The sequence below is a fragment of the Primulina huaijiensis genome, chromosome 15 (genome assembly GCF_012295235.1).
Source record: "Primulina huaijiensis isolate GDHJ02 chromosome 15, ASM1229523v2, whole genome shotgun sequence".
NCBI lineage: Eukaryota > Viridiplantae > Streptophyta > Magnoliopsida > Lamiales > Gesneriaceae > Primulina > Primulina huaijiensis.
Window position 1 is genome coordinate 21924613 of NC_133320.1, and position 22665 is coordinate 21947277.

General features: G+C 34.4%; 4 protein-coding genes across 7 annotated transcripts; all 4 read left to right on the forward strand.

The window, feature by feature from the left end:
- Positions 1-338: 338 nt before the first annotated feature.
- On the forward strand, positions 339-3280 carry LOC140960330 (probable pre-mRNA-splicing factor ATP-dependent RNA helicase DEAH9). 4 transcript variants are annotated; one of them, XM_073418563.1, is made up of 6 exons: positions 339-470; positions 904-1024; positions 1419-1508; positions 1707-1786; positions 2718-2799; positions 2879-3280. In XM_073418563.1, exons 2-6 carry the CDS (start codon positions 905-907, stop codon positions 3035-3037), a joined length of 531 nt encoding a protein of 176 aa, XP_073274664.1. In that variant the 5' UTR covers positions 339-470; position 904; the 3' UTR covers positions 3038-3280. The 4 variants fall into 4 exon arrangements, 3 of the variants coding, with proteins under 3 accessions (XP_073274664.1, XP_073274663.1, XP_073274665.1); XR_012172150.1 differs by lacking the exon at positions 339-470 and having other exon boundaries at positions 757-1024; positions 2728-2799; positions 2879-2928; XM_073418562.1 differs by lacking the exon at positions 339-470 and having other exon boundaries at positions 757-1024.
- A 4341-nt stretch (positions 3281-7621) lies between these two features.
- On the forward strand, positions 7622-10777 carry LOC140959589 (sodium/calcium exchanger NCL-like). The gene is made up of 9 exons (XM_073417503.1): positions 7622-8084; positions 8229-8435; positions 8519-8700; positions 8797-8936; positions 9034-9292; positions 9386-9537; positions 9644-9902; positions 10114-10374; positions 10452-10777. Exons 1-9 carry the CDS (start codon positions 7637-7639, stop codon positions 10698-10700), a joined length of 2157 nt encoding a protein of 718 aa, XP_073273604.1. The 5' UTR covers positions 7622-7636; the 3' UTR covers positions 10701-10777.
- Positions 10778-12254: 1477 nt separating this feature from the next.
- LOC140959590 (senescence-specific cysteine protease SAG39-like) lies at positions 12255-13471 on the forward strand. The gene is made up of 2 exons (XM_073417504.1): positions 12255-12698; positions 12842-13471. Exons 1-2 carry the CDS (start codon positions 12260-12262, stop codon positions 13429-13431), a joined length of 1029 nt encoding a protein of 342 aa, XP_073273605.1. The 5' UTR covers positions 12255-12259; the 3' UTR covers positions 13432-13471.
- Positions 13472-15632: 2161 nt separating this feature from the next.
- LOC140960398 (GDSL esterase/lipase At5g45920-like) lies at positions 15633-17132 on the forward strand. Its single transcript, XM_073418650.1, has 5 exons — positions 15633-15775; positions 15911-16135; positions 16268-16335; positions 16472-16636; positions 16851-17132. Exons 1-5 carry the CDS (start codon positions 15677-15679, stop codon positions 16972-16974), a joined length of 681 nt encoding a protein of 226 aa, XP_073274751.1. The 5' UTR covers positions 15633-15676; the 3' UTR covers positions 16975-17132.
- The last annotated feature ends 5533 nt before the right edge of the window (positions 17133-22665 follow it).

Below are 22665 nucleotides of genomic sequence, written 5' to 3' on the forward strand. Positions count from 1 at the left end.
CAGGCATGAATTCGAGCTTGTCTTGAAATAATAATATATGATGTACTTAAAAATAAAAACTATATAATTAATATATAAAAATTAGAGAATGTGATGTATGCTCGGTTTTGTTTCTATAATTCGAGCGATTAATGAGGTTTTTTATTTTTTTTTGAAATCCTATTCTAAGGTGTGGGAAGAACATTGGAGCTAAAGCTCGATTAATGAGGTTTTCAACATATGACAATTGATAGTATTTTAATATCCAACCTTAAATTGAAGTGTAATTAGCAAACAAACAATAATAAGGTACGGGTAGAATTGAATCCAATTAGGTTCGTGCTCTGTCTGCATGCATTCGCGCTGTAGTCGTCTTTTGTTTCTGCTGGTAATGGCAAGATTCTGGAAGCTAGGGACCGAAAACCCCGCCTTGTGGACGATGAAGAAGGCGGTGTTCTATTCTACAACGCCTCCAGTTCTTCATCTTCTGGGTGAGTTTAGTTAATTAATCTTTGTTTATTTATCTTGTTTGGTTACGGGTGTTTTTGAATACGTTGGATTATAGATATGGCCATGTAAGCGTGGATAAGCAGAGGCAGCGGCTCCCAGTGTACAGATATCGAACGGCCATATTCTTGACCGCAAGAAGAAATCCGTTTCAAAACAATTAATCTAAAGAATCCTTCTTCTCGAGTATAACTTCTTTGAATCTATGGTATAGTTTTAAGTTACACTTCTTGTTGAGTATATACACTTAACATTTCCTTCTCGATAAGTCGCCTTCTCCCATTATCCTCTCCTCTACATTCGTGGGCCTGCATTCGTCTCAAGTATAGTTTTATGAATATTTGTTCTTTACCATGAATTCTAATGTTGTTACTGAATTACTGTTCTTAAATTTTGTGAATTGTTCTTGTCCTCTAGTATGAGCCGTATGGAGCTTAATGTTTTTATGCGATTCTGCGGGAAGTATCTTAAAGAAGTTGGACGGGATGAGGGTGGTCGAGTGATTGCATTCACACAACTAAGGAGGTTGGCTGTCCAGGTATGACTTTGGAGCCTTGTTGTGTACTTCCAATTGTGTTGCTTTTATTTGGCAGTTTATTTAGGGCCCAATTTTTTTCTTTTTTTTGTCAATGTCAGTGACATCATTGTTATATTATGAGATTTTTGTGGATTTTATTTGCTTGTTTTGATGGTAACATTTTCTCCTGAATGGGTTTTAGTATTCTTAGTATCGTGTGAGTATTTGCAACTGATTCCCATTCATGTTAGTGCTTTCACTGATTTGTAATGCATTATGTTCCCTAGAAACCTGCAATATTTACTCAATGGCTACCTATATTTTGTACTGTGGTGCCTCAGGAAGAGTTAAATTTGATTCATATCAAAGACATTCTGCGTTTTGATAAAACTGTTCTGCTTGTATTAGCATCCAGACTGTTGCATACAGAGTTGCTGAAGAGATGAGTGTTAAATTAGGCGAAGAAGTTGGCTACACAATTCGGTTTGAAGATATAACCAATAATGTGAGTCTTACTACTTTTTCGTATAGGCTCAATTGTAGTGTATATCATGTTCTCTGCAAATGATTCTATCTTCGAACTTTACTCGTTAGAAATAGTGTGTATGATTGCCGTATTTCATATTGTCATATCGTGGTATCATTTTCCAAGCACAATTCAACATAAGCATGCAAACTAATTGTTCTTTTGCCGGCTGAATAGGATCTAACAAGGATAAAATCTCTTACAGATGGAGTCTTGCTGAGGAAAATGATGGATGATCCTCTCTTGAGCAAGTATAGGTACGTTCACAGATCCTTTCAGAGATCTCGAAGTCCTTGAGCCTATGTAATTAATGTAGCCATCATGAGTTTTTCTGGTGTTATTGACGGTCTCTTCAATCTGTCACTATTGCGTTGAACCCAAAATATTATTAAGATCCATCTTGCTTTTCCTTTCCTTTATATCTGGGAAAGAGAATTATGGAAAAAAAATGGGTGGCAAAGATTAACTTCGTGTTAATAGCATAGTAATATGTAGTTGAACTTCCATTTTGGTTGCTTTTTCATTGACTTTTCTCCTCTTTATTATAGTAATTTTTGTCTTCGTCATCCATTTACTAAGAGAGTCTTCTATGGAGATACTGTATGGTAGGGTTAGTTTAGTGTTTGACTTGATTCCTCTACACCATGGATCTGAAGCTCCTGGGAATAATGAAGTGGGAACATAAAGGTAAATGTCAGGGATAGAAGTTCATTGGTAGGTCATCATAAATCTGGTGCATTAAGCTAGCATACATTTCAAAGTAGAAGCACCCATGCCCTGAGATCTACTGATAACTATTGCTTGATGGATTTAAAAGCACTACTGATTAAATCAACACATTGTTGGGTGGTGGTATTAAGGATGTGGATCTCTTTTGCTCTACATCAATATTTTTTTTACGTTAAGTAGTGTAGTTCCCAGATGCTAGTCTATAATGGTTTTTGTGCTAGCACATTCTGTTATCGATTTCACCATTTTGAACAAAAGTTAACAGATAGATAGATACTGACCTGGACTTCCATGATCCATACTCACCTTTGGCTTTCATAGTCACCCTGATGAAGACTATGATTTAATACACACCATTTGTTCTTTTATTATTTTTATTGGACTGCCTCCTTAACTTCTGATTTTGTTTAGTTGTTAAATACCTGGTTAGGTCTCCTATGTTTATGTCTTAACTTGTAGTTTTTGCCAGAGTGTCGTAATGGTAGATGAAGATCGTGAACCGTCTCTTTCAACAGACATCTTGCAAGATCTCTTAAAAAATGTACTTTAATTTAGAAATGACGTTCTCTTAGGTTATAGTCTACTCATCTATTTAGTAAAACCAATAACTATTAATTTAGATTCAAAGGCGATGGCCAGAGCTTCGTCTCATCGTTGCTTCGGCTACAATTGAAGTGGAGTATATGCATCCTTTTTTAATGCCAGGTATCATTCATGGCATTGGGATAATGTTATTTGCTGCAGCAGTATTTATGTCTACTTATATCAGATTGTCTTAATAGTTTTGCTGTTTTGGCATTGTATGTCTCCACAGCTCCACTACCTTTTCTATCCTGATAGAAGGTACGCTATTTGCCGCAATCTCTGTCTAGAAATGGGATCTATTATTGGGCACATCCTAAAAGCATAAGGAGACTTGTCACAATGGATTCAATCTCAGTATGAATTGTATTTCTGAAATTTTTGAGCTAAAGATCATCTTGCTTTAGAGCAATTCTTACTGGACCCTAAAATGCCTACTTTGGAAACCAAGGTCTTTAAAAATGTTTTTTTTTTTCATACATCGACATTTTATGTTTAGATGTTATAGTTAAATTTTTTTTAAAAATCTTTTAAAGAGAATTTGTAACCAATTGTCTTCTTGATTTTGGTTTTTAAGCGTCCTCCATAACGACATTTTTTTTAAAATGACCACTTTTTTTCCTTTTTTCCATTGAAAAGATGATTTTCAATGAAAACGACATTTACAGTGATACGAAACCAAATAGAAAATGAGCGGAAGCGAATTACAATCTAAATAAAGTAAATTAAAATAAGACTTCAATATTATCACCATTCACAAAACATCTTTTGTTCATCTTTGTCAAGTTTATCTTCGTTATTATCTTGGGAGGGAGAGTAAATGGCGAGTATTTTGGGAAATAATCAGTAAATAAGGGCCAATTGATCATAATAAAGAACAAAATAAAAATATTTATACGATTCGAAAAATAGCATGTCAAAATCAAAGATGAACAAAATGACGACACTGAAAACATATTATTCTCTATAGTTTACTGATCAGTCCCTAAGTTTTAATATTCTAAGGGACGAGACAATATTATCGATTACTATATCCTACCGCGTCAGGGCCATAACATCAAAGGTCGAAAATTTCTTTACCATTTCAAATGCAAATCATAACAGCTCTTTCAAATAATTTTAAACATGTTTTTAATTATAACAATTAAATTGAAGCGAAACGAAGCAAGTAAATCATATATCAAATTAAATGAATGTATTACGTTGATCGTATTCTCAAATACATACATATACTTTAAAACATAAGCTCACTTACCGAAAAAAAATGTTCAAAACTTGGAGAAAACTCGTTGAAAACTCTCGGTCATATCATCATTATGATTTTTTTTTCATCTGGTTATATAACTTAAGGTTAACAACAGCTGTTTTAAGCACACGATTCATTTTCAGGTTCTTCTTGGAATTGGGGAACTGATTTCTACACGATCATGTCCCTAGGTAATGTGATACTGTGTAAGTCATACCTTCATCAAGTGTAAGACTCTAAGTCATACCTTCATTGCTTACTCTTTGATAACTTTAGGCTTTACTCCATAAGATTTTAAAATTTCTATTATTTTCCCAGAGCATGTAATTTTTACATTATTTACATTTTTATCGGTTTGCTTCCATCATATATCAGTGTGTGTTCATCCATTTTATTTTATAGGTACTTCTCTTTAGTAGGAGTTTTTCTGCATACTTGATGTTTAATATGTAGAACTTGTTTCCGGCCTCACGAATGATACTATCAAAGAGTAATCTCTTTTCTTTCAAATCTTATAGTATAATATGTTAAGTGACTAATGTTTTGGCGCCTAGGAGATGGAAAGTAGATCATAACATATGTAAAATGGGAAGGAACCTAATTAAAGGTTGCAGTATAATTTGAACTTAAATTCCTCTATGCTATAATGTATTTGACTTGGTTACATGAATTAATCACTTTTTGCAGCCAAACAAGTACATTAACACAATTTTCGTGCCTGAAGATGGTCAAATTCCTTTAGATATTGATTGCCTGGCTGCCCAAGGGATATTTAATGTGGTAAGTTTGTATTATATATCGTTTGTCTTACTTTCACTGGAGCTAAAATATAAGGGTTGAGCAATTGCTCTCTTTTTAGGCACATATCTCATTATACTTTTGCCTGTGAATTCTGATTCGTATCAAAATTTGTAGGTCACCATTGATTCATCAAGCGACACAAAAGGGAGCATATTATTTGATCCAGCTTCACTGATACAATCTCTATCTGACCTGTTAATTGGATGCACGAGCAAATATGATGCTGGAATGTGATCCAAGTTTTGACATTCTTGGATTAACTCTAGATTCTATGATGGTATCATATCTACTGTCACTTGCTTGATTATCATGCTGTATTTATGGCACAACAAATATTTGAAATGTGGTACTTAAGCTGCTTTTAACATATATGAATCTCACACCAATAAATTATGTAACAATAATCTGAACTTTTTATGCCGCCTCTCAAACTTGCAGATTGTGTGGAAACAAGAAGTGCATGACAAATGGGCATTTATGATATCAGTAATCCAAGTTCCGTTTGGCATTGTTGTACTGACTTTTCTTGGAGGACCTCTGATGGAGAGTATTCTAGGATTGTCGTTTTCCATGAGTTTACCATCTTTCTGCATATCATCCATGATAGTTCCATTGGCCATGAATGCAAGAGCTCTAATAGCAGCAATCTTACCCGTCAGCCGTAAGAGTGAAAGATCTGCTTCTTTAACAATTTCGGACCCATAAATTTGACGAACGAATTCATATAATAGCAACATAGGCTAAAATCAGATAAAATGTTTAAAAGGAAGCAAGAAGCATACACTAAACAAGCCTTTTGCCATCCCGGAGACTGTTGTATCTTTGTCCGACAAGTGCAAATCCACATTCCGCTGCATGCAATGGCGAGACATGCATGCTTTTGCGTAGTTACATGCAGCTTCTTCCGTGTGCCGGCCTTTTCAATCAAATTATAGGATATATGTAGAATGAGCATCGGAGAATACGAGTCGAACGCCACCATATCCATATGTAGCTTCTGAAACTAGAGTCGTCAATATGGATTGTGCCGTCGAATTGATCCAACCCACCAACCAATTTAAGTGGATTGAGTTGAAATTTTCTAAAACTATTAAAGACAAGGCTACACGGGGCAGCACACACTTGTTGCGAGCCTAGGTGGGCTAACCCACGGCGGGCTAGTTTGAGTTGGCCCACGGGTTGAGAGGATTTTGTTTTGAAATATATATATTTTTGTGTTAACAAATTTGGTTAAATGTGAAATTAAGAATTAATAACTCTATTAAGATTATTCTATAAATTTTTATTCATGAAATAATCAAATTTAATTAATAATATAATTTTGTAATTTTTTGAAATGATTTGACCAACCTACTTAATCCGCAACGCACGTACTTTGATTGGATTTCTCAACCATCAGGTGGCAAACCGGGCCACGGCGGGTTAGCTCACGGCGGCTTTTGGCGGGCCAACTCGACCCTTCGCAGCCTTTTTGGCAGTACTATCTAAAACAATCAAAATTGAATTTCATGGCTAATCTATTTCAACAATATCGGCGTGTAGATTCTTCTGTTTGTGCACAAGAAAACCATCGATCTCCTGTGTCACCTACCCACTTACCCTCTCATTAATAGCAAATCCACCGACCAAACATAAATATTTCAGAAAATCAAACAAAGTACTGGCAAACTACCTCGTCTTTGAACATCATCTTTCCTTGCAATTTCCCGAAAAGATATATATATATTGACAGCTGCTGCACGCCTTCAGTGCCATGCAATGCATGGGGAAACGAAATACTTTGATAAGTTGCGAAAATATTTCAGTAATGGTGGCTAAATGTAAATAATTTTTCATTTAAGAACTACTTCTCCAATGCTTTTTCTTGTACGCACATACATGCAGAAGAAAACCTTTCAATTTACACGACACGACCGCTGGGAAAATACATATGATTTTCAAAAAAAAAAAATCACTCATTTTAAGTTTGTTTTAACAGTTTATCCTACACTTTGGGGTAATATCATAATTTTTTTTTAGGAAAAGTAACATTATACTTGATTGCGATAATATATCTTGCAAACATAAACTAACAAATATAGCATTGAAATTCTAGATTTTTATTTAATATAGTTAACGCTTTTGATTATTAATGTAATTAATTAAGAAATGAATACAAATGTTAGCTCTTATATATATGGTGAGATTATTGATGATCACCGTAAAATATTTGGAATAACAAATATAGTAAAAAGAAACTATATGTGACGCTGAACCGACATTGCATTTATATATGTCAGTGCTCGATGGAAAATTATTAAGATTCTAAAACTTTAAATGTGTTTTTTCATTTTCAAATTTTAAGGATAATAAAGAACTCCTATATAATAGAAGGAATAAATGAAATTTTGTTTTGGAATAATGAAATGGGAAAAGGATAATGATTGTAGAATGACGACACAATTTGTGGAATCTTTTAAAAAAATTACGGTAGACGGCGTTTATATATAAAAAAAATCCAATTGGTGGAATATTCATCTTTCCATTAAAAAATTCATTATATTTTGTATGCTTCTGTCAATGGATTATATGTTTCATGTTTTTAACGTTTTTCTCTAACACCATGGAATTCAGAGTTTCAACGTGAAAAAAAAAAAAGAGAAAGGTCCAAATATGATAACTTGAAATACAATATCCTACTCTTTTTTTTAAAATTAAATTGTCAGCCTTGTAAAATATTGGATATTGTAATATAAATTCCTTGATTTTCATGACTTGGATACAATCGACTTTCTTTACACAATCTGTAACAACTTTTTCCTACCACTTGGCAATGGCTGCTCTTGCATTAAACGTGATTGTTCTGATCTTCTTTAGCAGTATAGTTCAAGGAAGAATAATACAACTCAGTTCTTCAAATGATTTGATCTCAGATGGAGTTAGTGATGTTGAGAATTATCCATCTTCGTATATTGTTTCGAGTACCGATTCGTCGCCTGGGCATGGAGGGTGCAGCCATGCGTATGGTTTCCTTCCATGTGCAGAAAATGCTGGAGGGTTCATCTTCCAGATAATTGTTTATCAAGGTCTGCTCATATATGGAGAAAGGCAACTGGGGAAAGGGAGTAAGGTGCTTTTCCATATTCTCGGAACTGGAAAATTCGGGGGAATTATTTTTCGAATTCTTATGGCCTTACCGTCGATGATGCTGATGATTGGTAAGTAAAGTTCTTGGATTTCTTGTTCTGTACGCTAGAAAAACAAGCGGACTCAGGAATACAAAAAGTTTAACTTCATGTATGACTTCCTTGAAAATATATGAATTGCACCGAGAAGATTTCGACAAATTTTTTTTTTCTCAGTGTCTGGAGTATTCATGGACAAAGAGAGTGCTGAATCTCAAGTCTCAGTTGGAATCGGTATATACGCTGGAAGCACAGTCTTTAGTCTTACTTTGCATTGGGGTGTATGTGTGATATTTGGTAGAAGAGACTTACCTCAAAAATCAACCACCGGAACATCGTGTTCGGATTGTCTGCCAGCCAATGAAAAACCACTCCGCTTGAGAGGTAGGCCTATAACTTAAAACTTGCAGAGAAAGTGGTTATATTTTATCTACCAGGGCTGAATATTAATTCTATCATTACTGCAGATACCGGTGTTTCAATTGATCGAGAGACTCTAACCACTGCTGGGATTATGCTCGGTTCTTTGATTCCTTACATTGCTGTGCAGCTGGTTAATGTTTTCAAGAATTTATTTGCAAACCGTTTGTTGACCTTAATAGCACTTTTAGTCACAGTCTTTTCATTGCTCTCGTATTTTCTCTATCAGGTATTCTGATCGAGTTTATTTATGGCTTATATTTTTATCAGTCGTGAGATGATTTTACTTCTAATTAACATGTTTAAATTTTGTATTCTTGTTTAGATTTTGAACCCCTGGATTCAAGAAAGAAGTTTAGACTACTCGAAGTACGAGATTCTGAGGGCTGGATTTCTGAAACACGTGCGACGGCTAGGAAACATCGTGAATGAAGACGGGAAACTCAACGCCTCTGTCATAAATAAGTAACATAAATGAAGCTAGCTGAAACATTATCCATGAAATAGTTTTAGTTTTATAACTGAATTTGCCATTTGTGTGCTTTTTTTTTTTTTTGTGCAGATTATTCACGGAAACGGATAAAGATAAGAGTCAAAGTATAACAAAAACTGAGATAGAAAAGCTGGTTCTTGACATCATGGAAAGTGGGAAAATGAAAATCGATAACAAATATGCGGTTTCTGAGATTATGAAAACGTTTGATTTCGATAGTGACATGAGAATTAATGAGCATGAATTCATCAACGGATGCAAGAAATGGATTGATGAAACCAGTTCATCAGAACATGGCGATCCTGGTTCAGGGCACATTTTTCATGAGGCAAGAAAGCTACTCAATCAATGTAATACCGGCATTTTGGTGGGTAACAGTGTTTATATATAAATCTGTTCTTAGCTTTTTATTTTTCTGCAGCTTTTTCAAGTATTTAAAGAGAAGAAAGAAGATGATCCTAAAGAGATAGACCGGATAATGTCAAAGATTTTAAAACATGCTCAAACACGATTGCTTAGATCTGAATCTTTGATTGCAGAAGATGGAAGACCGAACATTGAGCGTATTCAAACGTAAACAGTTCAATATTCTGTTCTTTATGATCCATTATATATCATTATTATTATTTTTGGGTTCCTAGCTTTAACTTGCTCCATCGATACATTTTTGTTGTGGCAGTCTGTTCAAGCAGTTTGACACTGACAAAAACAAGTCTATATCAAAATCTGAACTAGAGCAATTAATAAGTACAGTGAAATTTGGGGAAATTCAGCAAAACGTCGACATAGTAAAGGAGCTTCTCACAGATTTTGATCAAGACAATAATGGCATAATTGATGAACCTGAATTTGTTGCTGGAGTAACAAAATGGCTTAATAAAGCCGTTCGAATAGCAAATACCACAGACAAGACAAAGAGTATAGATGAATTCGACAAGGTGAGGGCTGCATGGCGTCAATTGTTTTCATTGTGAAATGAGGTTTTCGATAAGGCATGATGATAGAAATGTAGGGTTTAGACCGTCCTAGTTTAAAATATTTGAGTTATATCGTCACAACAATCTATGTCTCGTTTTGCTTTTTGGCAAACACCCACTCCTTCACCAAACCAATAACATGAAATATTTGTGCCCACCTCTCAATTTGCAGATTGTGTGGAAACAAGAAGTGCATGACAAATGGGCATTTATTATATCAGTAATCAAAGTTCTGTTTGGCATTGTTGTCCTGACTTTTCTTGGAGGACCTCTGACGGAGAGTATTCTTAGATTGTCGTATTCCATGAATTTACCATCTTTCTGCATAGCATTCGTGATAGTTCCATTGGCCATGAATGCAAGAGCTCTAATAGCAGCAATCTTACCCGCCAGCCGTAAGAGTGAAAGATCTGCTTCTTTAACATTTTCGGAGGTATATATATAACCAAAGAATTCTCTACGAATTAAATTTAGCATTATTAATCTGTTCTATGAATTGGGATGGTGCAGATTTATGGTGGAGTTATCATGAACAACCTTTCAGGATTGACAACATTGTTGGCTATTGTGTATGCAAAAGATTTAACGTGGAATTATTCAGCAGAAGTGCTAACTATTTTTGTGGTGTGTGCTATTATAGGCATCATGGCTTACTCACTCACCACTTATCCTCTATGGACTTGCTTATTAGCATTTTTGCTTTATCCCTTCTCCTTGGGATTGTTTTGTTTTGCTCAGTTTTTCTGGAGCTGGAAGTAACCTAGCTTCTTTGGTTTGTACTTAGCATTTTGAAGGATAATTAACTTATGATGAATGAACAAATCATATATTATTTACATAGAAATTGAAATAGACTCCTACTAGATTGAAAATAAATATATGCCGATTTCTTTTTAATTTTTATTCGCAAAATAAATCGGAAAAAACTAATGGAAAAATTGTCTTTTTGGTCTATATGTTTGACTCTTTGCAATTTTGATCATTTATGTCGTTAAATTTCAGTCTTAGTCATGCATGCATATTCTGATTTTTAGTAATTTTAATCATTTTTCATCGAAAATGTTGATGTGACATTACACATGTCACCGTTACATCGTAAAAATGACTAAAATTACCAAAAAAAAATAAATATAGTTTACTACGACAGAAATTTCACAACATATAGAAACAAAATCGTAAATAGGCAAACAATATTTAACATTTTAATGCATTTTCTTAACTTGAACAATTTTTTTTAAAAAAAAACGATGTTGTTTCGAAATACATGTACAAAAATATATTTATGCAGTTGATGTAATATAAAATATATGTTGTCGATATTATATAATGATTAGAGTTATATTTCGATTATTTTATAGATTATCTTCGGTTAAAAATTAATTAATATTGTGGTAGGGGTAGCTGAGTATTTTAAAATTTTGATAATTTGAATTTTATAATATGTAATAAAATTATAAATTTATGAATTATTATTAAGTAAAAACAATAAGGTTGTATTTGGATGAATAAATTTGAAATCTGTATACTTGGATTATATTTCTAAATCTACAAACTAGAATAAATTTCAAATGTCACAATTATTAGGATGAACTTGAAATTAATCATAATTAACATAAAACACTGTAAAAAAAAAGAGGTGAATTTGAAAACTATGGTTTTTCTCCTCTAAAAGTAAAAAAATACATTTGAATATATTTAAAATCCATGGATTTGAAATTCATTTATCTAACCACAACCTTTAAAATATCTCTACAAACTAATACCCTGTTTTGCATTACAAGGGGAGAAAAAAAGTATACATTTTGCATATTTCATATATTATATTGTGAAAATATTTTAATATTTGTCTATTTATAATAGTTAGTTTGGAAAATTTAAATTATGGTAAAAATATTCAAAATATTTTATTTTAAAAATATTAGAGTAATGAATCGATCAACTGAACATCCAAGCCAAATCGAACCAAACAGAAGTCTAGGTTTGGTTTGCAATTTTACAAAATCGACGTGTGAAATATTTATCATACCTTTAACATTGTTTTTGTCTCGTTTTAGCATCCAAAAAAACAAAAGTATAGACATTAAAACACCTATATTATATGTATATATATTAATCAATTGAATAAAGCATCGTTCACGCAACTTTGTGAATGATTACTTAGAATGTCTGTCTATCAACTTGCCGGGCTTTCTAAGGACTTATAATATGGCAACTCCACATTCACATTGCCAGCACACCAACGTAACTCTATAAAATGCGCGCGCAAGGAATACAGACATCATAAATTCAATCAAATTTATACAGTACTGCTCGCAACAATGGCCTTCGCTCCAACTTGGAAGCTTGTTTTTGCCACTCTCTTTGTGTTGCAGTTGTGGGATTATCAAGCCACAGCCCGCACGCTGCTTCATTCGTCATCAATGGTCGACAGACATGAGCAATGGATGGCACAATATGGACGTGTATACAGGGATGACACAGAGAAGTCGGAAAGATTCAAAATATTCAAGAAAAATGTGGAGTACATCGAGTCTTTCAATGAAGCTGGACTTCGATCTTACAAACTCGGCATCAACAAGTTTTCTGATCTGACGAATGAGGAGTTTCGGGCAGCCCGAAATGGATACAAAAGGGTCTCCCATCCAATATCACCAAAAGTTGCATCTTTCAAATATGCCAACGTGTCCGCAGTTCCGCCGAGTGTGGACTGGAGAAAGAAGGGAGCTGTTACAGGCATCAAGGACCAAGGCCAATGTGGTTAGTGCATAGAAAACAATGAGCATAGCCAAACAACTACTCCCCACTTTCATTTTTCTCGATAAATACCAGCATGTTTTAAATAGAAAATATTCACTAGCTCAAAGAAACAAATTCTGATGAAAACAAGTTACAAAATGCAGGATGCTGCTGGGCATTTTCAGCTGTGGCAGCCACCGAAGGAATCCATCGGCTCACGGCGGGGAAACTAGTATCATTGTCCGAACAAGAACTCGTGGATTGTGACACAAGTGAAGACCAGGGATGCAATGGTGGTCTCATGGACTATGCGTTCGAATACATAATAGGAAATAAGGGCCTGACCACCGAATCTAATTATCCCTACCAAGGAGTCGATGGCACCTGCAGCAAACAAAAGGAATCATCCCATGTCGCAAAGATCACAGGATACGAGGACGTTCCAGCCAACAGCGAGTCATCTTTGCTAAAATCCGTGGCAAACCAACCAGTATCCGTGGCCATTGATGCTGGTGGATCAGACTTTCAATTCTACTCGAGCGGAGTATTTACAGGAGAATGTGGAACGGATCTAGATCACGGTGTCACCGCTGTCGGTTACGGGAAAACCAGCGACGGTACAAAGTATTGGTTGGTCAAGAATTCTTGGGGAAGCAGCTGGGGAGAGAGTGGATATATAAGAATGCAAAGGGGCATTTCTGCTGCAGAGGGTCTCTGTGGCATTGCGATGGAAGCTTCTTATCCGACTGCTTAGAAATGTAACATTGCGAATTTGATTTTCTTCGTCAGAAAACTCAAAACTTACGTACTTGTGTCAATCTTATGTCATATAAGACACTGTACTGTTAATCCTCATTGGCCTCTCCATCTCTCTCTATATACATATATAATCGTCACATCGGAAAAAGGAACAAAATTTCCAAAAACCAAAGATAAAATATTAAAATTGAAATTAATTTGATAACATACTAAAATAGATAACGTACTGAAAAATGGTTCATATTTTTTAATTATAGATTAATAATTTAACTCCAAAATTTCTAGATACAATAAAATAGTTAAAGATAAGATTTACTAAGGTTACATATAAGTCTAAACGCTTCTTGTTTATCTTTGTATTTCTTCAAAAATTAATCTGTATAGGCATGACATATTCCTCATTTTCATCATGTACAAATTGATGGACAAATATGTCAAATATATAGAGTTTCTAATAATATTTTCTAAATTACTAAATTAGGCACCATTTGCTCAACGAAAATAAATAATATACTATCAAGATAATAGGCTGAAAGATATGATAAGTAAATATTTAAATACGAGAAAAATATATTGGCAGGGATTAGACCCACCCCAAGATTATCACCTGTTTAAAAAATCTCTGGTCGGAGTCCTACATTAATTAGTATAGTTGATTCTAATCGATCATTTAATGTTATTGTTGTTATTATTATTAGTGATGGATTATATATATATATTCAAGTGGAAAAAGGATACTGACTACAACTACAAGAGCACTGGGAAATAGGGAAGGATTCTCCGAATTCGAATTTCCGTCGCTAAACCTAAGGGTATTTGTCACAAGTCAAATCCTGACTGACCTGACTTAATTGAGTTTACACTAAGTTTGGATTGATATATTCAAATGTATTCCTACATATATAATTTTTGTTTAGAAAAATAAGATACTAAAATTCAAATTTTCATTTTATATATTTATGTAATATTTTATGTTAATTATGATAAATTTGATTTCCACCCAATATTGATGTCATTTGAAATTCATTCTACTCTTTGATAATATGTAAATAAGTAAAACATGAATTTAAAATTTGATCTATTGTTTAATTTATTGTAAAAAAAAAAACTATAATTAAAATTCATATATTTTAAATCCATATTCCCAAGTAGACCCTTAGTGATGAAATTTTGTCGCTACTTCACAATTTTTTGGTAATTAATATATTTAGAAAACGTAATATTTAATCATTTTATATGTTTGCTAAATTTATTACTTATTATACAAATGGTCTTGTAGGATTAAAATTAAAAATATATATAGGATCGAAAGATTTTAAACAAAAGAATATTTTAGGAAAATTTAAAAAAATTCATCATTTATTATAAACATATAATTGTAATTAAAATAAATAGAAGGGATTATAAACCGGGAAAACCCCTAGATTACCGGGGATTAAAATGGGGGTATTCACCCAAAATCTTTAATTAAGCCTGTTAAAAAGTTCGAATCAAATGAAATTATATATTATTTATATAGAAATTAAAATAGTAACTAATATGTTTTTCCACCCCTTTTAAACACTACAATTTATTTTTTAACCATTAATTTCTAATAGATACCTCCATTTTTGAATTGATAAAAAATATTTAATACCAAAAATGACAATTTTAATTTTCAGATAAAAAAAGACAATTGTTTATTGTTTTCCAAAACAAATATTTCCCTACGAAGTAAAAATAAGAAACTAATTAAAAAACAAAACAATTATCATCATCCCTCCAAAATATACTCAAATTAAAGTACATGTTTTATGTTCTTTTTCAGTTTATTCCAAATATATCTTTCATTTTCTACTAAATTTAATTATATCTTTTCTTGTTTTTTAATCAATATATTCTTAATTATAACTAAGTTTTGAAAATTTGTTTAACAATTTTTTGAATAAATAAAATAAAGAAAAAATATGAATTTTGTTTCTTAAAACAAAAAAATTTATATATTTGAGAAGCATAAAATATTATTTTATCAATGATAGTTTGAAATGTATTCATGATCTGCATGGAAGTACGAACCATGAAAGCATTCAAGAACTTCGTAAGTTACTGCGCCATTACTGACATATAAACCCCACAATTTATTATTTTATTCGTAACTGTTCAAAACCTTTTTCAGTTTCGTATAGTACTCTAACTAAGGATGTATACATCTATATATATATGCAGCACTTGTCGTTTTTGTGGAGAAACAGCAAGAAAAGATGAGGCCAAAGATTTATCTCTTCGGTGATTCTATTACTGAAGGGTCCTTCAAAGATGGTGGGTGGGGTTCTTCTCTCGCTAATCACTTCTGCCGCACGGTAGTTTCGCAAATTTTTTGTTTGTTCTTTCAGTAAATATACAAATAAATGGAGTGGTAGTTGTGTAATTCGTCCGTATATTTCGTTGATTTTCTGATATATGTGGTGGGCCGGCGATATATTATTCGTGTGTAGGTGGATGTGGTGTTGAGAGGTTACAGTGGGTACAATACAAGAATGGCTCTTCAGGTGACAGGGAAGGTGTTTCCCCCGCCGGAGGATGGCGGCGATGATCCAACGGCAGTGACGGTTTTCTTCGGCGCTAATGACGCAAGCCTTCCTGACAGATCCAGTGCGCATCAACACGTGCCGCTTGAGGAGTACAAGCAGAATCTCCACGCCATTGTTGACTTTCTCCAGGTTTAGATTATGTTAAAACCTAAATTTTGTTTTGTTTTGTTTTGTTTTTTTTTTTTTTTTTTTTTTTTTTATATTTTCCATAAAGCCGTGAAAGTTTTGCCTTAAATTAAGTAATGGTTTTGATGGTTTCAGAAGCGATGGCCTTCGACTCGTGTTCTCCTCATCTCACCTCCTCCAATTGACGAAGCTGCCCGTCTCCAGTGATTAATCTATCTATATTTCATATATTTGTCATATCATCTGCATATGTCTTTTAATCAAGTGATTCGAAAATTTCACATTTTTTTTTATATGGTTTGAGGTTCTCTTGTATTGTAAGAAATAACTGATACGCAGGCATCCGTTTCACCCCAACCCGACGGGCTTACCGGAGAGGACGAACGAAGCTGCAGGCAACTACGCAAGAGCATGTCTCGACGTTGCATCTGAATGTGGACTTACAGCTGTGGATCTCTGGACAAAAATGCAGCAATATCCTGGATGGCAAAAGGCTATCTTAGTGTATGCTTCTTGCTACCTTAAATGCTTCAAAAACATGCACATGTTCTGATACGATACATTATATTGTTCAAAGTTTTCATGCATAATTTTTTTTTTTTACAAAATTTTCATATTATATATACATTTTAACATAAAATGCACAATATTTCTAAGATTCATTCCCAAAGCAAAAGAGTTAAACGAACTCAAAATTTCTAGATTTGAATCAATGCAGAGATGGTTTACATTTGACTGTGGATGGAAACAAGGTTGTTTTCGAGGAAGTGATAGCGCGGCTGAAGGAAGTTGGCGTAAGCATGGAAAGTCTGCCGGCTGATCACCCGCTCGATCATGACTGAAATTAATTAGTCCTAAAGCTAAGGATCCTCCGGTGTTTTCAGATTTTAACTGAACAAATTAATTAAGTGGGTTGCAATCAAATTATGTTAAATAGTGGTATGTTATGATGAAAGCAAACGTTGATTTATTATGTTTGAAAAATTCAGTCATGAATGGTTTGGTGAAATCATGATCTGCAACTTTCTTTATCTTGTGACTTCGCATGCTAATTAATTCAAGTCTTCTTATCAATATAATCTAAAATTAAATGATATTTAATGTCAAAAATGTTGACAATTCAAGCATGCACGTTTGTATTCAAAGTTTTTTTTTCAAAATTTGGTTCAAAGTTGGCTACCAAACTTTGAAAACACATCCAACATTCACACTTCACCAAACCCAAAATTTTTCCTATGAATATCATACATTTGCGTCCATTCAATTCATCCCAAAAACAAGCAAAAACACAAGCAATTGAGTGTTGTATATCTTAGTCATTTAGATAAATTTTAGTATGCTATGTGGTTGCGGCAATGTCCGATCTTCCACATCAGAAAGAATTTTCTATGTGATTAGAGTTGTGTGAGTTCCACTTTGAAAGTGAGATTGAGTGTGTCATCCAAGAATAATTATTCTTGAAATTCTTGGTGTCCCCTAAGTTGTTCTAGGGAGAGTTGTTGTTATCTCCTATTGTTGTAGGAATGATTTGTACCCATTATTGATATAGTGGAGCTTTCTTTTGTTGGACTTCGGTCTCGTGATTTTTCCCTAATTTGGGTTTTCCACGTAAAAATCCTGGTGTCGTTTTCTTCATAATTATTATCATTGTTGATATCGTGGAAATATTTTGATCCGATATTACCGCTAAAGTGAAAAGAATCAACCCTTCCGCTGTACGAAAAGTTATTTAATTTGGCTATCTTTTCCAACAAGTGATATCAGAGCCACATTATGATACATGGAAGAATCCATTGGAGGGATGTTTAAACTCAACGGATCAAATTATTCCATATGGAAGGCAAGCATGTTGGACCTGGTATATTGCAAAGATCTGTATTTGCCATTGAGTGGTGATAGTGAAAAGCCAGAAAACCTATCAAATGAAGAATGGACTATACTGCATCGAAAAGCTGTCGGTTTCATACGACGGTCACAGTATCTTTCATCACTTCGCGAATGAGAATAAAGCTGATGCTCTGTGTGGACCAAAATTGAAGCTATGTTTGAGAGAAAGAATGCCTTGAACAAAGCTTCGATTATCAGAAATCTTGCACGACTGAGATACAAAGAAAATGCAAATATGACAGAGCATCTGAATGCTTTCCAGGGTCTAATCAACCAATCTATCGCCATGAAGATTACCCTGGATGACGAAGTTACGGCACTATTATTACTGAGCTCCTTGCCAGATAGTTGGGATACTCTTGTGGTGTCGCTCAGTAATTCTGCTCCTGATGGAAAACTGACATTACAAATAGTCAAAGATTGTCTTCTAAATGAAGAGTCCAGAAGAAAGGAGCAAGAAGCCAACTCTGAAACTAAGGCATTAGTTACAGAAATCGGTGGTAATCGAGGAAGAAATTACACCCGAGGACCTCATAAAAGAAGAGACAAATCCAGAGAAAAGTCCAAGACCAGAAAAGAATTCAAGTGCCATTATTGTGGAGGTCCAAATCACAAATGCAGAAAAAAGAAGAGAGATCAAAGGAATGAGACAAAGACGGAAGAGAAAGACACGACTGCAGTTACATCTGATGGAGATATTACCATCCTTGGTGATGATGCATGTGTCAGCATATCATACCAGCAAACTGATTGGATTATTGACTCGGGAGCTTCATATCATATTATTCCACACAGAGATATGTTTGTGTCCTACTCAAGTGGAAACTTTGGCAAAGTTAGAATGGCCAATCAAAGTTTGACTGAGGTCGTTGGTATGGGGAGCATTGTCTTGGAGACAGATACAGGGTGTCATCTCATTCTCAGAGATGTTCGACATGTTCCAGATATTCGATTTAACATCATCTCTACAGGCAAGCTTGATGATAATGGTTGTTCCAGTCACTTTGATGAAGGAAAATGGAAACTCACAAAAAGATCTCTTATTATTGCTAGAGGTATGAAGCAAAATTCTCTTTACCTCATGCAAGCAAAAATATCAAATGGAGAGGTTCATGCATCTACAAAAAACTCATCCATTGAGTTGTGGCACAAGAGACTTGGACATATTAGCCAGAAGGGAATGGAAACTTTGGCTAAGAAAAAACTTCTTCCTGAAGTATCTGGTATGCATTTGGAAACCTGTGTTGATTGTTTGGCCGGAAAACAACACAGAATTGCATTTCAAAGTTTTTCTTCATCCAGAAAAATTCAACGCTTGGAGTTAGTACACACAGATTTGTGTTACATGAAAGACAAAACTCTCGGTGGTGAGCTATATTTTGTGACCTTTATTGATGATTTCTCACGAAAGGTCTGGTGCTTTGCGCTAAAATCTAAAGATCATGTCCTTGAGGTCTTTAAGCATTTTCACGCAAAAGTTGAAATAGAAACAGGAAAGAAACTGAAGTGTATTCGTTCCGACAATGGTGGTGAATACAGGGGTCCGTTTGAGCAATACTGTATAACTCATGGTATCAGGCTTGAGAAAAGTGTTCCAATAACTCCTCAGCACAATGGTCTAGCTGAAAGAATGAACATGACAATTTGTGAAAGGATAAAGTGTATGTTATCACACTCCAAATTGCCCAATTCCTTTTGGGACGAAGCTATGAGAACTGCAATTGATTTGATCAACCTTTCTCCATCAGCTTCGTTAGATGGTGATGTTTCTAACAAAGTTTGGACAGGGAAAGATGTCTCATACAAACACTTGAGAGTGTTTGGTTGCAAAGCCTTTGTTCATATACCAAAAGATGAAAGATCCAAGTTTGATGACAAATCCAAAAAGTGCATATTTTTGGGTTATGGTCATGAAGAGTTCGGATACAGATTATGGGATCCATTGAATCAAAAGATTGTTTGAAGCCGAGATATTGTATTCCTCGAAGATGAAATTGGTTATGATGTGGAACACAACAAACAATCACAATCATCCAATTCAGAAATTCCTGTAAATTTAGATCCAGTTTATTTCCCCACAATTCAAGATCACGGGAGAGAAACACAAACTGAGCATGACGAGTTAGTTGAGCCAATAGATGCTCAAGACAAATCTTCAACTCCACCTTCAGAAACAGAGATCAGAAGGTCCACCAGACAAAGAATACCTTCTACGAGATACAACCCACATGAGTATGTGATGATCACTGATGGCGGAGAACCAGAGAGTTTCAAAGAAGCTGTATCAAGTATACAAAAAGATAAGTGGGTCGAAGCGATGAAAGAAGAGATGCAATCGCTTCATGAAAATCACACCTACAACTTAGTAAAGCTACCAAAAGGTAAGAAAGCACTCAAAAATAAATGGGTTTACAGGTCGAAGACTGAAGAAAATAAATCACGACTAAGGTACAAAGCGAGGTTAGTTGTGAAGGGTTTCAGCCAGAAGAAAGGTGTTGATTTTGATGAAATTTTCTCACCAATGGTGAAGATGTCCTCTATCAGAGTTGTTCTGGGACTTGCAGCTAGTATGGATCTGGAAATAGAACAACTCGATGTTAAGAATGCATTTCTTCATGGTGATCTAGATGAAGAAATATATATGGAGCAACCGAAAGGATTCATAGTTAAAGGCAAAGAGGATATGGTGTGTCGACTAAACAAAAGTTTGTACGGGTTGAAACAAGCTCCAAGACAGTGGTACAGGAAGTTTGATACATTCATGATGAATCATGGGTACAGCAGAACCAATTCTGATCATTGTGTATTTGTTAAGAAATATGATCAGAATGATATCATCATATTATTGTTGTATGTTGATGATATGTTGATCATTGGTCATGATCCAAGCAAGATAGAAAAGCTTAAGGGGGAGCATAACAAGTCTTTTGCAATGAAAGACTTAGGACCAGCAAAACAGATTCTTGGAATGAAGATCTCTAGGGATATGGCCAATAAGAAACCATGGTTATCTCAAGAACAATACATTGAGAAAGTTCTTGAAAGATTCAAAATGGATAAAGCAAAGACTGTTAGTACTCCACTTGCAGGTCATTTCAAACTAAGTTTCATTCAATGTCCAACAAGTGAGGAAGAAAAAAAAGAAATAGAAAAGGTTCCTTATGCTTCAGCAGTCGGCAGTTTGATGTATGTGATGGTATGTATGAGACCTGACATTGCTCACGCAGTTGGCATGGTAAGTCGATTTCTCTCGAATCCTGGCAAAGATCACTGGTCAGCAGTGAAATGGATATTCCGATATCTGAGAGGTACTTCTAAGCTTTGTTTGACATTCGGAACTAGTCAAACTGTGTTAGAAGGTTATATTGATGCGGATATGGCTGGTGATGTTGATTCTAGAAAGTCCACATCCGGATACTTGATGACATTTGCAGGGGGAGCAGTCTCATGGCAATCAAAACTTCAAAAGTGTGTGGCATTGTCCACAACAGAAGCCGAGTACATAGCCACAACTGAAGCACGTAAAGAACTACTATGGTTGAAGAAGTTTCTACAAGAGTTAGGCTTGAGACAAGACAAATTTACACTCTACTGTGATAGTCAGAGTGCAATTCATCTGAGTAAGAACTCCAGTTTACACTCAAGGTCAAAGCATATTGATGTAAGGTATCATTGGAACCGAGATGCGTTGAACGAGAAATTGTTACATCTTGAGAAGATACATACCGATGATAATGGTTCCGATATATTTACGAAGTCATTGTCCAAAGAAAAGCTGGAAAACTGTAGAAATATCGCAGGTCTGTTTGAATCTACAAAATGAAGCTTGAGGAGGAGAATTGTTGACAATTCAAGCATGCATGTTTGTATTCAAAGTTTTTTTTTTAAAAGTTTGGTTCAAAGTTGGCTACCAAACTTTGAAAACACATCCAACATTCACACTTCACCAAACCCAAGATTTTTCCTATGAATACCATACATTTGCATCCATTCAATTCATCCCAAAAACAAGCAAAAACACAAGCAATTGAGTGTTGTATAGCCTAGTCATTTAGATAAATTTTAGTATGCTCTGTGGTTGCGGCAATGTCCGATCTTCCACATCAGAAAGAATTTTCTATGTGATTAGAGTTGTGTGAGTTCCACTTTGAAAGTGAGATTGAGTGTGTCATTCAAGAATAATTATTCTTGAAGTTCTTGGTGTCTCCTAAGTTGTTCTAGGGAGAGTTGTTGTTATCTCCTATTGTTGTAGGAACGATTTGTACCCATTATTGATATAGTGGAGATTTCTTTTGTTGAACTTCGGTCTCGTGGTTTTTCCCTAATTTGGGTTTTCCACGTAAAAATGATTGTGTCGTTTTCTTCATAATTATTATCATTGGTGATATCGTGGAAATATTTTGATCTGATATTACCGCTAAAGGGAAAAGAATCAATCCTTCCGCTGTACGAAAAGTTATTTAATTTGACTATATTTCCCAACAAAAAACTGGATTTAATTGGTCAATATGATTTATTTTATGAATAAAAAGTAAAAATAAATTGGCATATATTTCTTTTCCAATCCTGTTTCAATTTTTTGTATATAATATACTATTTGTTCATTCATCATGTGTTAATTATCCTTCAAAAACGCAGAGTATATA

Bases quoted from the DNA above. Each gene is read 5' to 3' on its own strand.
- LOC140960330 (XM_073418563.1), top strand. From the start codon at position 905: ATGAGCCGTATGGAGCTTAATGTTTTTATGCGATTCTGCGGGAAGTAT. The intron at 1,509-1,706 runs GTGAGTCTTACT...CCGGCTGAATAG, and splicing joins TTGAAGATATAACCAATAAT to GATCTAACAAGGATAAAATC. The intron at 1,787-2,717 runs GTACGTTCACAG...CTTAACTTGTAG, and splicing joins CCTCTCTTGAGCAAGTATAG to TTTTTGCCAGAGTGTCGTAA.
- LOC140959589 (XM_073417503.1), top strand. From the start codon at position 7,637: ATGACTTGGATACAATCGACTTTCTTTACACAATCTGTAACAACTTTT. The intron at 8,701-8,796 runs GTATTCTGATCG...ATTCTTGTTTAG, and splicing joins TCTCGTATTTTCTCTATCAG to ATTTTGAACCCCTGGATTCA. The intron at 10,375-10,451 runs GTATATATATAA...GGGATGGTGCAG, and splicing joins CTTCTTTAACATTTTCGGAG to ATTTATGGTGGAGTTATCAT.
- LOC140959590 (XM_073417504.1), top strand. From the start codon at position 12,260: ATGGCCTTCGCTCCAACTTGGAAGCTTGTTTTTGCCACTCTCTTTGTG. The intron at 12,699-12,841 runs GTTAGTGCATAG...TACAAAATGCAG, and splicing joins CAAGGACCAAGGCCAATGTG to GATGCTGCTGGGCATTTTCA.
- LOC140960398 (XM_073418650.1), top strand. From the start codon at position 15,677: ATGAGGCCAAAGATTTATCTCTTCGGTGATTCTATTACTGAAGGGTCC. The intron at 16,136-16,267 runs GTTTAGATTATG...TGATGGTTTCAG, and splicing joins CCATTGTTGACTTTCTCCAG to AAGCGATGGCCTTCGACTCG. The intron at 16,336-16,471 runs GTGATTAATCTA...ACTGATACGCAG, and splicing joins GACGAAGCTGCCCGTCTCCA to GCATCCGTTTCACCCCAACC.